Consider the following 14648-nt stretch of genomic DNA (forward strand, 5'->3'; position numbering starts at 1 on the left):
AAGAGGTGGCAAAAGCAAATGAAGTGAAAGAGAAAATTGTCAGGGAAAATAGATATTCTTCTGTTCAGTCCACTTTCATTGTTTTACTTCTAAGCCCACCGACGGTGGTTGTTTTAGGCATTCTCTGGTTTCCACTTTCTTTGGGCATTGTTTGTTTAGTTTAATATTTACTTTCAGAATCTTCTTTCGGTTAGGTTAGAACTTATAACTAACACGTTCAAATTCATTTATAATATTGCCATTTTGTATAATACTACTGATCTTGCCATCTTGATACTTTTAACATGATTACTCGATTATTATTGACTTGGCTCTTCTCAATGGTTTTTTTTTTTTTAACTTTTGTATTGTTGACTGAGCTCTTCTGCATGGCTCAAGAAAAATAAGAACCCGTAACTAAACCAAATTTTATTATTTGTTTGTATGATGAAACTTGTGGTATTCATTTTTTGTTTTTGTTTTTTCAAACTGACATCTGAACCCACTGAATTTTATAAACACTACAGAGACTCGTTTCAATAAAAAAAAATCAGTCAGATCATTTGCCTTCCTAACTAATCGAGTTTGTAACTCATTGTAAAACACGTGAGATAGTCACTATCTCACGCATTACACACAAAATGTATCTTTATGATATAAACGAATGATGACTATTGATTGCATAGGATGTATACCCCATGAAATATTTAATGATAATATCATAGGATGCACAGAATTAAAATATGTATTTTCTTATCTTAGACGAAACCATTATTTAAAACGTGATTGAAATGTCAGGTGGGTTTTTGTCCATACGTGATTAACTGCGGCATAAACATAAATATTTGAAAGATTTGTGGAATAGTTAAGCCTCTAATCTACTTAACCCATTAATTAGCAGAAGAAAAACAGCCTAGGTTGTACTGTAAAACACTCTGTCATGTAAAAATAAAACAAAACAAACATTCGGTTGATTAAACTATGCCACCGACGATACTTGTTTTCTACGATAAGAAATTCATCGATGTATTCAAATCATTTGTGCCTAGTGGCTAGTATGCTAGTGGTACCAAACACAAACTATTGTTTATTAATCTATTCATCTCGGTTTTGACGTGTAAGTAAATTCATACATGTTGTTTTCAAAGTTTGAGTAGGCAAATAAAAATTGGAAATGAGATGTGGCAAGAAACCAATAACCAAAATCTGGAGAGCTTAATTTATGTCTCAGTCTGTAAAAATGCAAAGAAATTTGAATGTTGTATAGTATATTAATATGTAATATTCATGTTAATAATTCTACAAGAAACATAAATAAAATTAGATGTGTGGATTTTGGGTGTAAGTTTACGTATGTAGTTAGTAAAAATTAAGCAAATCTCATATAATTATTTTTTGCTTTTGAAAGAAAAATATTTTACTTAAGAAATTTGTTTTTACAAGAGATAAAATTTATGTTTTCTATGCATTATTTTAAATAGGTTAATAACAGTTAATAATAAACTTATTTACTATCAAATTTTAGTGTGCGTTTAATATGCATAAAAATACAAAACATATTATTATGAGAGGAAGTATTTGCTAACATAGTATATGAAAACTAATTATGCCTTTCATTGGGTAGCTTTCTTTTTATCAAGTGCCAACTTCGAGACTATGTGCTCCTTTTATCAGTCTGGCATGATTCCAGAACTCTTTTTGGATTCTTTGTTTGTAATTATACTTATACCAAATACCAAATTGGGCAGTGCAAACTGCAAAAGATAAGGTTGCCGTGAGTCTTGACAATACTTTGTCAATTTTCTTTTTATAGACTCGTCTATTCTCCTCCCCCACTCTATCTAAAACCTAAAATCTCTTTATATTATGATAAGCCCTGATAGCAAACGAACTTGTAATAATTTTGCACATATGTTAGCAAGGAAAGGCCACCAAATAGTGCTTGTATTATCCACCATCTTGGTTAACTCCAATTTTGTATTTATGTTACCAAGTTAATAAAATTTTAACTGTTGGAAAAAAACCCATATATAACCTACTAAACATCACAAAACTCTTCCTTCATTCTTGGCAACCAAACATCACATTATTCCCATTTAACAAAAGATATGGCAAGAGGGATATATATGTATGTTAAACTACATTAAAAATAAATTAAAATAAAAAAAGTAAACCAATCAAAGCTTTTGCTTCCTTTTTTTTTATTCTATCTCCTTTATTCCCCTCTCTCTCTACCTTTTCTCTTCTTGTTGTTACTGTGAAAGCATCTTCTTTTCTCTTTTTTTCATCCTCGAGAACACTTTGCTTTTGCTTCGCCTAGTGTATTTACTCAACTTTCCCTTCTCTTTGGTATGAATCTCGCTTCCCCTCCTTCACCTTCTCCTTCCTCTTTGCGTGTGATCTAATCCCTAAACTGAGTTCTCGAAAGTTTCTATTTTTCTCGTCGTTTGAATCGAAAAGTCTCAATCTTTCTCCCCTTCTCAAGCCATGGGGATGTGCCACGGCAAACCCATCGAGCACCAATCAAAACAGAGCCTCCCATCTCCCGACGAACCTCAGCCTCCTCCTCCTCCTCCTCCGGCGGCGAAATCCTCCGGCTTTCCGTTTTACAGCCCAAGCCCTTTACCCAGCTTGTTCAAATCCTCTCCCTCCGTCTCGTCGAGCGCGAGCTCAACGCCTCTCCGCATCTTCAAGAGACCTTTCCCTCCTCCTTCCCCTGCCAAGCACATACGCGCTTTCCTCGCGCGTCGCCACGGCTCCTCCGCCAAGCCCCCCAGCGAGGTCTCGATCCCCGAAGGGGAGGAGTTCGAGATCGGTCTTGATAAGAGCTTCGGGTTCTCGAAGCACTTCGCGTCGCATTACGAGATTGATGGGGAGGTGGGTCGGGGGCATTTTGGGTATACTTGCTCTGCCAAGGGTAAAAAGGGAAGCTTGAAGGGTCAAGAAGTTGCTGTTAAAGTCATCCCTAAGTCAAAGGTTTGATCTTTAACAGTTTCTGTTAATGTCGTGTCCGTTAATGTTAGGATTGTGCTCTGTTTCATTAAGTGCTCTGTTCTGATGTGTTAGGATTGTGCTCTGTTCATTAAATGCTCTGTTTTGGCTTCTCTATGTGAATCTACGTGGAACTGCTTTAAATGTTGGCGAATGATGTTTGATTTGTTCCAAACTTCCATCTAGTTTAGAGATCATGCTTATGATTGAACAAAGTTTGATTCTTTAGTTCGTTGCTTTTACTATTTGGTCTGAAACAGAGTTTTCAGATGATACTGATTAAACCAGCTACCAGCTATCTCCATTAGCTCGTTGCTTAGTGTTGTTATATTGTTGTTGAGTGCAGATGACGACTGCAATTGCAATTGAGGACGTTAGTAGAGAAGTGAAGATACTGCGAGCTCTGACTGGTCACAAGAACTTAGTCCAGTTCTATGACGCTTTTGAAGATGATGAAAATGTTTATATTGTGATGGAGTAAGCATTACATTATTTTTTCTTAACCTCATTTAATCATCTTGTGATGAAAAATACTTATAATCTCTTGTTTTTATCAGGTTATGTAAAGGTGGTGAACTCTTGGACAAAATACTTCAAAGGTAATTTTTTTTTGTGGCTTTTGAACTCCCTTTGCTTATTGATGTATTGAATTTTTTGGGATTGGTCTCATATTAGGGGTGGCAAATACTCAGAAGATGATGCTAAACAAGTTATGGTTCAGATTCTTAGTGTAGTAGCTTACTGTCATCTACAAGGTGTGGTTCACCGTGACCTTAAACCCGAGGTACTTTATACTCCCCTCTCTTTCTGAATAAGTGTCATTTATTCTTGTTACATAAAAATGTCTTTTATAGAATTTTATTATAAATTGTACTTACTTTTAGTTTAATATTAATTGCATACTGTATTGATCTTATAAATAATTTTATTTTTCTCGTCAAATAGGTGTAATTTATAAGAACATAAATGTATTTAAATCATTTTTTTTTAATCTGTGTGAAATGTCATTGTGACATTTTTTAAGAAATGATTTAAATTTTGGTGACACTTCACTTTCTAGGCCCCATCACATTATCATTAGTCTTTGTTACACAAAGATTGAATTATTCCACTAGTTTGTGCAAGAGTGATGATGACGCTTATGTTTTCTTTCTATTTGTTCATTTTCCTCTCACAGAACTTTCTCTTCAGCACTAAGGATGAGACTTCTCCTCTAAAAGCAATAGACTTTGGTCTCTCTGATTACGTCAAGCCAGGTCAGAACATGTGAATAACAATGACAAGACATTATATGTACCCATCTCGTTGTTAAATATGATAACTTGACAGTGTTTTACACATGTTCTGCAGATGAAAGGTTGAATGATATTGTAGGAAGTGCTTACTACGTAGCCCCAGAGGTTCTGCACCGTACATACGGAACAGAAGCTGACATGTGGAGTATAGGAGTGATTGCTTATATTCTTCTCTGTGGGAGCAGACCCTTTTGGGCACGTACTGAATCCGGAATCTTTAGAGCTGTTCTTAAAGCAGAACCAAACTTTGAAGAAGCTCCTTGGCCTTCACTATCACCTGATGCTGTAGATTTTGTGAAAAAATTGCTGAATAAAGATTACCGTAAAAGACTAACCGCAGCACAGGCTTTGTGTAAGTATATATAATCATAACTTCATCTCTATAGCATTATTTGAAGAATCATTTGTCTTTGTTCCTCAGGTCATCCGTGGCTGGTTGCTTCCCATGAGCTGAAGATACCATCTGATATGATCATATACAAGCTTGTGAAAGTGTACATAATGTCAACTTCTTTGAGAAAATCTGCTTTGCAGGTTAGTTTGATTCTAAGAAGCTGTGACTAATACTACTTGGTAGATTCAATTATTGATAATAAAAGCGTTTTCTTTTTATTCATGGTTCCAGGCTCTTGCCAAGACATTAACTGTACCACAGTTAGCTTATCTGAGGGAGCAGTTTACATTGCTGGGGCCAAGCAAAAATGGATACATCTCAATGCAGAATTACAAAACAGTGAGTTCTAATCTCTTTTTCATTTGGAACATCTTTGTGTGATTCTTGATTTTCTTTTTATGCAAATCTCAGGCAATCCTGAAGACTGCAACAGATGCTACTAAGGACTCACGAGTATTAGATTTTGTTCACATGGTAAGGAAATGAGACTTAAGCTTTACTATTAAGTTTGGTGGTTAAACGTTATTAATCTTTTTTTTGGGATGCAGATAAGTTGTCTTCAATACAAGAAGCTAGACTTTGAAGAGTTCTGTGCATCAGCATTAAGTGTTTACCAGCTGGAAGCAATGGAAACGTGGGAGCAACACGCACGGCGTGCTTACGAGTTGTTTGAGAAAGATGGGAATAGACCCATCATGATTGAGGAACTTGCATCGGTATGAAACTCTCACCCTTTATTACTCATGAAGAAGGAAACTTAATGAAAATGTGTTAATTGCTGCAGGAACTTGGACTGGGGCCATCAGTTCCAGTGCACGTTGTGCTTCAGGATTGGATAAGACATTCAGATGGGAAGCTTAGTTTCTTGGGTTTTGTCAGGCTACTACACGGCGTTTCTTCTCGGACGTTACAGAAAGCTTAGAGGAGCAACGAACATTGTTTTTAGATTGAGAAAAAAAAAAAGATGCAAACTAAAAAGTGTAGTTCTGTGTTTCTTCCTCTTGTGTTCATGTGGTAATATTTTGAGTCTAAAAGATTCAATAATTATGTGTGTGTAATGTGTGTGGTTTCAGATAAAAGAGGAATGTGACATTCCATATCTCTTACACATTGAATATGATCACCCTTAAAGTGATTGCTCCAGTTACTCTAGGCGTGGGCAAAAAAACTCGAATTCCGAATCTAAACAGAAAAACCCAAATATATATTCAATCCAAAATGTTAATATATTTAATAAATTTTGTAGGCTGGTATGAATGTTTTGACCCACAATATATTATTAAACAAATCTAACTGATTATCAAAAAACAAAAAAAAATGAATAACTCAAAAAATTATGATCTGTATATGGGAACTCGTATTTAAAATAAATATTTGAAACTTTAGTAAGTACATCAAATAATTTCATGTTTATTTTTATATGATATCTAAAATACCGAACCCAAAAAATTGTTAACCAAATCCACAATGAGTTTTGATTCAAATCAATTTTAAACAGAGATAAAACATATCTGAATCCGAAGTATTATTATCCGAAATCAACTTGAACATCATATAAAACTTGATGTGGTAGAACCCAAAAATTAGAACGTATCCTTCAACTTTCGGTTTAGATTCGGTTTAAATCAGTTGACTTTCACTTAGATGGGGAGAAGGATCAGATCCATAAATGGGATACACAACGACATCTGAGAGTCTCCGACAGTAGATAGAACTCAAAAGTGTGTGTTTTTTTTGTAATCTTTATTAGATACGTGCGCTGCTACACTTTTTTACGTGTTGACTACTCTTTCAGTAACCGTCTTGAAACATCTTTGGATCATGAGCAGAGCAATGATCCGTAGACACGTGGTCACTGTCTCACATTCGCCGTAGAGAACCCACGTGACCTTCCTTCAGATCTCTGATACATCACAAAAGACTGTTCCTTTCTTCCTTCCTCTTGCTTCTTCCTCCTTTCATCATCATCAATGGCTACAATGAGCAAAACCCATAGGTCCAAAACCACTCACGGATCCAAAAGACTTGTCCTTTTATCTCTCCTCGCCGCTGCCGCATTGCTCCTCCTCCTTTTCTCCTCGTCCTTCTCCACCGGAGGATCTGGTCTAGTTGATTACTTCTCGAGGTCTTCTCGCACCAAGAGACAGCACACCTTGTCGGACAAGTACTTGTACTGGGGAGACAGAGTCGACTGTCCCGGCAAGAACTGCGAGAGCTGCGCTGGTTTGGGTCACCAAGAATCCAGCCTTAGATGCGCACTCGAAGAAGCCATGTTTCTCAACAGAACGTTCGTAATGCCTTCTCGGATGTGCATCAATCCGATACATAACAAGAAAGGTGTACTCAATGGATCCGACAATGAAAGGTGAGAACTTACTTTTTGTTGTGTTTTGTACTTTAAAGACAAGAGATGGATCATGGATGTCTCTTTATGTGTTTGTGTGTGTGTTTTTAGTTGGGAAGTGAGTTTTTGTGCGATGGAGTCATTGTATGATGTTGACCTCATCTCTGAGAAGATCCCTGTGATCTTGGACGACTCGGAGACGTGGCACATTGTGCTATCGACAGGTATGAAGCTGAAGGAGCGTGGGATTGCGCATGTGAGTGGAGCTAGTAGGCGTGAGGTTAATGACTCTAGTCACTATGCAAATCTTTTGCTCATTAACCGAACCGCAAGTCCTCTCGCATGGTAAGACCAATGTGACCAGGACCATCCTTGAGATTTTGGGGACCGTAGGCTATTTAGTAAAGATTTCGATAAAAACAATTATTTTTACATATTTGGGGGCTTATATCTATAAATTTTTTTCGGCTTTACCCGGGACTTGAGCATTGTTGATTCTTGTATCTTCTTGGTGTTAGGTTTGTTGAGTGCAAAGATAGAATTGATCGTAGCAACGTCATGCTTCCTTATTCGTTTCTGCCGAGTATGGCAGCACCAAGATTGAGAAATGCTGCAGAAAAGGTTAATGAAGTTTCCATACAATCTTAGCTTTTTGAAGGTTGTCTTTAGCTTTGATATCAAGTAAGTTTTGGTTGAACAGATAAAAGCACAACTTGGTGACTATGATGCAATCCATGTTCGTCGAGGTGACAAACTAAAAACAAGAAAAGACAGGTTTAACGTTGGAAAAACACAGTTTCCGCATTTAGACAGAGACACACGCCCAGAGTTTATCATGAGCAGGATACAGAAGCAGATCCCACCAGGGAGAACTCTTTACATCGGTTCTAATGAGAGAACCCCTGGATTCTTCTCTCCTCTCTCTGCCAGGTAAAATCAAGTTTATAGGTTTACTACATGTTTGAATGTTCTTGTAAAGATGAGCTTAAGACTCTCTTGTTTACACTACAGGTACAAAGTGGTTTATTCGTCGAATTTCAGTGAGATTTTAGATCCTGTAATCGAGAACAATTATCAGTTATTCATGGTGGAGAGGCTGGTAATGATGGGTGCAAAGACATTCTTCAAGACGTTTAGAGAGTTTGAAACGGATCTTACTTTAACAGATGATCCAAAAAAGAACAAGAACTGGGAGATACCAGTTTACACCATGGATCAAGACAAGGAAGAACTAAAGACTACGCATTGATCCAGACAAGAGTCACAAATTTTTGTATGTATAATGTGTAACCAGAGGCAAAGAGTTATTTGAGCATTATTTTTTCTTGCTTCCTGGTCTGTTTGTTATGTTTATGTATATCAACTCATTAATAATAGTTTATAGCAAGTTTTCACAATGAATTATTCTTTTACCATTAAGCATTTTATAGTAGATTATTGATTAGGCGGATGTCTAAACCGATTTTTTAAACACTTAAACTGATCGTTCAAAAAATTGTTTAGTTTAAATCCGTTTAAACCGATTTTTAGAACACTGAGCAAACTTATGTTTGCTGTGAAAGATCAGTAAGATATGAAGATTGAAATCATAGAATGGCCTCTCCATATATCTTTCAAATCTGCAAGAAAAGACTAGCAAATGTGCACTACATAGACACAACCTACAGATGTTGTCCTAAAATACAACGGCAAAAAAAAAGCTAAAAGAAAGAAAAAGAGGATGCAAATCAGATCGTTCGCTGGACATGATTTCGTCAAGGCAATGTTAGAACACAGCAGAAGAAGAACACCTCTCCCGTCTGCATCTCGAATGGAATCTTTCCTATCAAAGGTTTAGTGAGAGTGTGCTTCAAGAAGAATGTTGGTGGCTGCGTTGACATCGTTTCTCGCGTGTACAAGAGCCTGCCTAGCTGCGTTCTGGTCAAATCCCATAGACACCAGAGTAGCTATAGCTTCCTCAGATGGCTCTATACTTGACGGTATCGGTGCTTGATAAGATCTCTATAAAAAAAACTCAAACACAGCATGTCGGCAAATGAAGATGGGGTTTGAAGCAAAGAAAAACAGATGTTGTCCTTACCACTGCTTGGCGACCTAAGCTGGGTGATGTCCTTCTTGGTGCCTGAGAATGGCTGCTCGAGGATGGCAATGACATTCGGGAAAAGAACGAAGCTATGAACCCAGGGAGCTGTGAAGGTGTTTTAGACAAAAAAACTAGTGTTAGTAAAGTGACAAATACTGTTAGCAAAAGGTAAGAAAGGCATATACCTTTGCCTTGCGGATACCAAAGATGTTTAAACGATACAAGGAACCAGCAATTATGCCGCAAATACCAGGTAACATGGATCTCTTCCAAGAAGATAGTAACAGCTACAAAAAATGGAAACCGAGTAACTTGTCTATCTAAAAAAGGGTTCAACTGTATAAAAAGAATTGTACAAATAAAAATTTATGGTACTGTTTTTACCTGGACACCAGCGAGATATATGAATGATTTATCAGAGAAGTGTAGGCCAAATACATTGAACCTCTTTGAAACAGGAATGTCCAAGTAGAAGGGTACAAAGGAAGCAAATATGAGAGCGTATGGTCCAGATGTCAGTAGGTTTGCTGTAGTATCTACAAAAAATAATCAGAATTTGACACCAACAATAGATCATCACCGATCCTAATCCTCCCTATGCAATTTGGTGATTGGTGAGACTAGCAACCAGGCTAATTTAAGCTTAATCATTAACTATATTCCCTTCCCATTGTCTGCATTATTCTAAAGTACCAGAACTGACCAAAACAGTGTAGGTTCACAAGATTGGAAGATACATACCTTTAAAGAGTGATAACACGAGGGTCTGTAGAATTAGTGATACAAACCCAGAGAACAAGATGAAAACCTGCAGAACGAGTACAAGTTAATGTCTTGTAAGCACAATCGTTTAGAGATTAAAAGGCAATCATCTTTCTAGTTACCAGAATAAGAGGCATAAACGAAATGACAAACCAAATCTACAATGAAGAAAGAACTGAAGCTGAACTATCTCCTCACCGAGTGCTTATTCGAACCAATCTGCCTCTCAAAGACTCGGAAGTAGTAAAGCAAATACACGCCAAAGAGCAATTCTGAGGTGGAGGAGAAGGCGAAACTCGATTTGATCAGCTTCCATATCCTAAACTTCTCAAAAACATCCTACAATCAAATTGCCATAAGATTATCAATACAATGTTTTTTTTCTTCATTACAAATTACAAGCCTTTCACAAAAAAGGAAGAGACTTTCATAACAGTTACTCTACAGAGACACCAAAACAAGAAGCTTTTAAACAATCAAACATCTTTGGCATACACAATCACATGAGCAGAGGCAAGTTATCTAACACATGATGATGGTCATTATCAAACTATCTAACATAATGGTAACATCTCTTTGAAGCCTAAAGATCTTTAATTTAGCTTCTCCCCCACTCAATAAAGCAACAACCTTTGAAACCAAAGTGGAAACCTAACAATAAACAACAGTTCTTATGTAACCTATAAGAGCTTGAAATCGAACAAAGAGTAAAGAGAAGACATTTGAAAAAGGAGATTCACTACCTGATAAGACAAGGCGAGCTTGGAAGAAGAACCTCCTCCTCCTCCGCGGATCCCGAAGAAGACAGTGAAGAGGACGCTCGTGATGACGAAGGCTCGCGTGACGGGAGCGTTATCTGCAAAAAGTTGGAAACTTTCGATCGTTAAATCGAAAACCCATGATGGAAAATTACAATAATTTGATCGAATCAAAGGAGGGGATGGGTTATTGAGGGAGGGTGCGTAACTGAAACCAGAAGGACCTCCGTTCATCGTTGTAATCGGGGATGAACAGAAAAAGACAAAACAGTCGCGGAGAGGAAGCTCGTGGTGGAATGAATCTGGAATTGTGTTTTTCTACCCAAGGAAAGGAAGGATCTTTCCAGGAATTTTCAGTAATCTCTCTAATTTCAAATAAACATCACTCAGATAATAATAAGGATAATAATATTAATTTTATATACACTTTTTTATGAGATCATTATTCCTTTTATTTCTAAAACACATATTAAAATAATAATTTAACTTTAAACATATATAAATATAAGTTAGATCATTTTCTGTAACTCCAAAACTAATACCACTTCAAAAAATACATATAATTGTGGTTAAGAGATATTTTTACACTTTAAATTTTGTTACCATTAAAAACTTAAAAAAAAATTAGTATATTTATCATTTAGAAGTAAGTTGTAAATAAATAAAAATCAGCAAAGATTCCGGAATATTTCGTATCTTCTTTTTCTTAGAACGAATATTTCGTATCCTTTTGAGATAAATTATCAGCATATGCTATAAATTAATTAAATAATATTACAAGTAAGATCCTTACTTTTCCTTTTTCTTGTAAATCTAACATTCTAGTTTTAATGCGTGATAAACCCTTCTTTCGCCAAACCAGTAGTCTGTTTCTGTTTATGGTTTCTTCAAGCAAAGCCAATGTACACACTTTTCTCTGAAGTCTGTTTTCTTTTTGATTTATATTTTTCTTTTTACAGTGTGAGTAGAAATTCCAAATTTAGTTAAATGAGATTGCTACTTCTTAAGCAAACTCCCCACCAAAATTAAATAAATACTAATCTAAAACTTGCGAAGGCCATAACCGCTTCCACGTAGAAACCTCTTCCTCAGTACCCAGTTTCTTCACACCACCGTAAAAACCACTGACTTCATTTCCCGTCTCACGGTGGTCTTTCCGGTTTAACACCGTCGTTTTCCACGGCGACTCCGGTCTGAACTGTCTAAACTCCATCACCACATTCTCTGCCCAATATATATAATCACACACAAGAAACATCTATTCATTCCCTCGTGAACGACTCAAAACGTTTCTGAAGTAAGAAGATAAGTTTCGTATATGTTACCGTCAGAGACGCAACGGCAGTTCTCTTCTCCGACACAGTTTTGAAGGTGACCCACTACTCCGAACCACCAACCGTAAGGGAACTCTTTAGTTCTTCTCCATTGGATCTCGAAATGGTCTCCCGGTCTTAGTCCCTGCAAACAGTCGGACACGTGTAGGTCACGTGACTCTGTCTCCACTAGAGCCGGTCTCAATCTCTGCCACGTCACGTTTTCCTCCGCCGCACGTCGACCATGCGCTGAGTATCTGAATAAAGAGAAAGAAACATTGAGTCAGTGACATGAGAGAAACAAGTTTTCAAGAGTGTCATTCTTTACCTTGCTTGAAATGTATTAGTCCTGTTATCGTATCTGACTTTAGCATCGTAACACGACATCATGAATCCAACATGCCCGTTCTGCATCAAACCAAACACATATTATACTCCCTTGTTTCACGTTATATAGGTAATTTTGAAAATATTTTTTTTATTCAAAAATATAAATAGTTTTCACATTTCATGTAACTTTTATACTTATGTAACCAATTAAATAATTTATAGTTACTTTTTATAATTGGTTGATCATATATATTAAAAATAAATGAAATTATTAATATTAATATTTTATACTAAAACTACTTATATTTTGAAATAGAGGAAGTATCCCTCTGTTTTTTATTGTAAGTAATTTAAGTAAAATTTGTTTGTTTCAAAATATAAGTAGTTTTCATAATTTTAAGTAATTTTTACTTTTATTGGGTATAGTGTGACCAATCAAATAATATATATTTATTTATAATTGGTTTAACTACACCTAATTTATATATCAAATGCTACTTTTGGAAAAATTAATAATTTTCTTAATATTTGTGCATTCACCTAAAACTACCTACATAAAAAAAAACAGAGGGAGTATAAATCATCAGAACTTGAAGTCTTTTTATTCAGTGTAATTCGATTATTAAACTATCTTCAACCCTTAAAGAAACTCTAAAATAAAGAAAAAATAGAAATAGGTTGGAAATGTTTTTACCTCTCTGTTGTAGACCTGAGCAGGAAACCAGAACTTGCCACTCTCCAGATTAGAGTACCAATACATCACAGAATCAATAGGAGATGATGATGATGAACCTCTGTTGTGGCAACCATGGTTTGTTTTTAACCATGAAAAAGGTTTAAGATTCGCAGCAAGCCTCGACCTCCATTGTTGTGCGTTACTTCTATAACTGCTTGGATTCGAGTTTTTGTGACATGCCATTAATGTGGCGACATGAGTTTTCCACTCTTTAATCGCTGCATCACCCATTAATCTCCCCCATCTCTTCTCCATGTGTTTCTTCCAAAGATGATCGCTCACACATTTATCCCTTAGCTCAGAGCAAACACAAGTCATAGCACATAGCTCAGATGGGGAGAGCTTCTCTAAGATGCAGTCTAAGGTTAAGTCAGGCAAATCTAGCAGTGACATTTTGTTCTCATCATCTTGATTCTTCTTCTTTCTTGTTTTCCTTCTCCATGTTAGCGTTGTTGATAATCCATTAGTATAGATAATGTTTCTTGCGAGCCAAGAAACTATGAGTAACCCACAAATAGTGTTGGAAAAACAAAACGAAAGGATGTTGAGGTACTTGTTCTCCATTGAAAACAAGAAATGGTGTAGAAAAGAGAAACAGAGAGAACAAAATGACAATAGCATGAGTTGCTATACAGAGAGAGAGAGAGAGATTTGAAGGATACTGTATTGCCTTTAGGGTGATTCACACGCAATTCAAGAGGAGTTGTTTCATGTGGCTCATGCTTTGCGTGTGTGTCCTATGTATTTTACAAATATGAAGCAAATATGCAAGGAGTGTTGTTTATAATTTTGTAAAGACTCGTTCGTTGTGAGGCTATTAAATTTTAAAACATTGAATTGGGTGAGCAATAAATTAATACTGGTGAGAGTTAGGTGGGGCAGAGGAAGAACCAATGTTGTTGGTTTGGTCATTAAGACTCCATTGGCATTACCATGAGAGACAATGGCCTTAAAGAGTTTCTGTCGTGTGTGTGACAGCTGGTGCTGGGTGCACCTAACTTAATCTTTAAACTATTATAACTATCAACAACGTCGAAGTTTATAATGTTTTGGATTAGTGAACGCCTTTCCAACGACTTAATTTTTGTGTGTAGACTAATTCTACCAAAGTTCCAACTACTTTTGTGTATATGTTTTAAAGATTATGGAACAAAATTTGGGTTTAGGGATCTATCCACGTTATCTTAGAAGTCTTTGACCCACTATCTCACGAAATCAGAACCGACTTGGTCAATTCATGTTGGGTGGTAATTCAACTAAAAGTGACGTGGACTATACGACAAACGCAGTTGATTAGGTTTTAAAAACAATAGATTTTTTTAATTTCCTAAGTAAGAATCTAATGCTCTTAAGTTACAGATAACCTAAGCGTAAATTCAAGCCCCACATGGCCTTAAACAATTCCCTAAGACCATCGTTAACCCCATGGTTCTCAGCTTGGGTTAAATGACTATTCTTAGCTTTTCTTAGATTTTAACCAAAAAAGGTAAGAACCGTCTCTTAGATAAAAGATGAAAGAGCATAATTATTGGGAGGTTCTTAGGGAGGGGTTCTTAGCGGAATATAAGAACCCGTCTCTCAACTTTTAACTAAAAAAACTAAGAACCGTTTCTTAAAACTCTTATTTAAGAGCCGGTTCTTAATTTTTTTAGTTAAAAGTTAA

General features: G+C 36.3%; 4 protein-coding genes across 5 annotated transcripts; 2 read left to right on the forward strand and 2 right to left on the reverse strand.

Annotated features, from left to right (window-relative positions):
- The first annotated feature begins 2047 nt into the window (after positions 1-2047).
- Positions 2048-5794, forward strand: LOC106396376 (CDPK-related kinase 1). Its single transcript, XM_013836747.3, has 11 exons — positions 2048-2955; positions 3317-3447; positions 3528-3569; positions 3646-3754; positions 4148-4226; positions 4321-4617; positions 4687-4799; positions 4891-4998; positions 5071-5133; positions 5208-5375; positions 5444-5794. Exons 1-11 carry the CDS (start codon positions 2467-2469, stop codon positions 5579-5581), a joined length of 1737 nt encoding a protein of 578 aa, XP_013692201.1. The 5' UTR covers positions 2048-2466; the 3' UTR covers positions 5582-5794.
- A 533-nt stretch (positions 5795-6327) lies between these two features.
- Positions 6328-8415, forward strand: BNAC04G01650D. Its single transcript, XM_013835352.3, has 5 exons — positions 6328-7024; positions 7115-7348; positions 7522-7624; positions 7704-7933; positions 8015-8415. Exons 1-5 carry the CDS (start codon positions 6630-6632, stop codon positions 8250-8252), a joined length of 1200 nt encoding a protein of 399 aa, XP_013690806.1. The 5' UTR covers positions 6328-6629; the 3' UTR covers positions 8253-8415.
- Positions 8416-8589: 174 nt separating this feature from the next.
- On the reverse strand, positions 8590-11033 carry LOC106396336 (rhomboid-like protein 18). 2 transcript variants are annotated; one of them, XM_048754435.1, is made up of 8 exons: positions 10816-11033; positions 10592-10704; positions 10047-10187; positions 9828-9894; positions 9471-9613; positions 9272-9373; positions 9084-9191; positions 8590-9004 (listed from the first exon to the last, which is right to left on the reverse strand). In XM_048754435.1, exons 1-8 carry the CDS (start codon positions 10838-10840, stop codon positions 8837-8839), a joined length of 867 nt encoding a protein of 288 aa, XP_048610392.1. In that variant the 5' UTR covers positions 10841-11033; the 3' UTR covers positions 8590-8836. The 2 variants fall into 2 exon arrangements, with proteins under 2 accessions (XP_048610392.1, XP_048610391.1); XM_048754434.1 differs by having other exon boundaries at positions 9471-9622; positions 10816-11032.
- A 483-nt stretch (positions 11034-11516) lies between these two features.
- Positions 11517-13788, reverse strand: LOC106396335 (F-box protein At2g41170-like). Its single transcript, XM_013836695.3, has 4 exons — positions 12944-13788; positions 12248-12327; positions 11932-12176; positions 11517-11830 (listed from the first exon to the last, which is right to left on the reverse strand). Exons 1-4 carry the CDS (start codon positions 13604-13606, stop codon positions 11643-11645), a joined length of 1176 nt encoding a protein of 391 aa, XP_013692149.1. The 5' UTR covers positions 13607-13788; the 3' UTR covers positions 11517-11642.
- Between the last annotated feature and the right edge of the window lie 860 nt (positions 13789-14648).

The sequence above is a fragment of the Brassica napus genome, chromosome C4 (genome assembly GCF_020379485.1).
Source record: "Brassica napus cultivar Da-Ae chromosome C4, Da-Ae, whole genome shotgun sequence".
NCBI classification, from domain to species: domain Eukaryota; kingdom Viridiplantae; phylum Streptophyta; class Magnoliopsida; order Brassicales; family Brassicaceae; genus Brassica; species Brassica napus.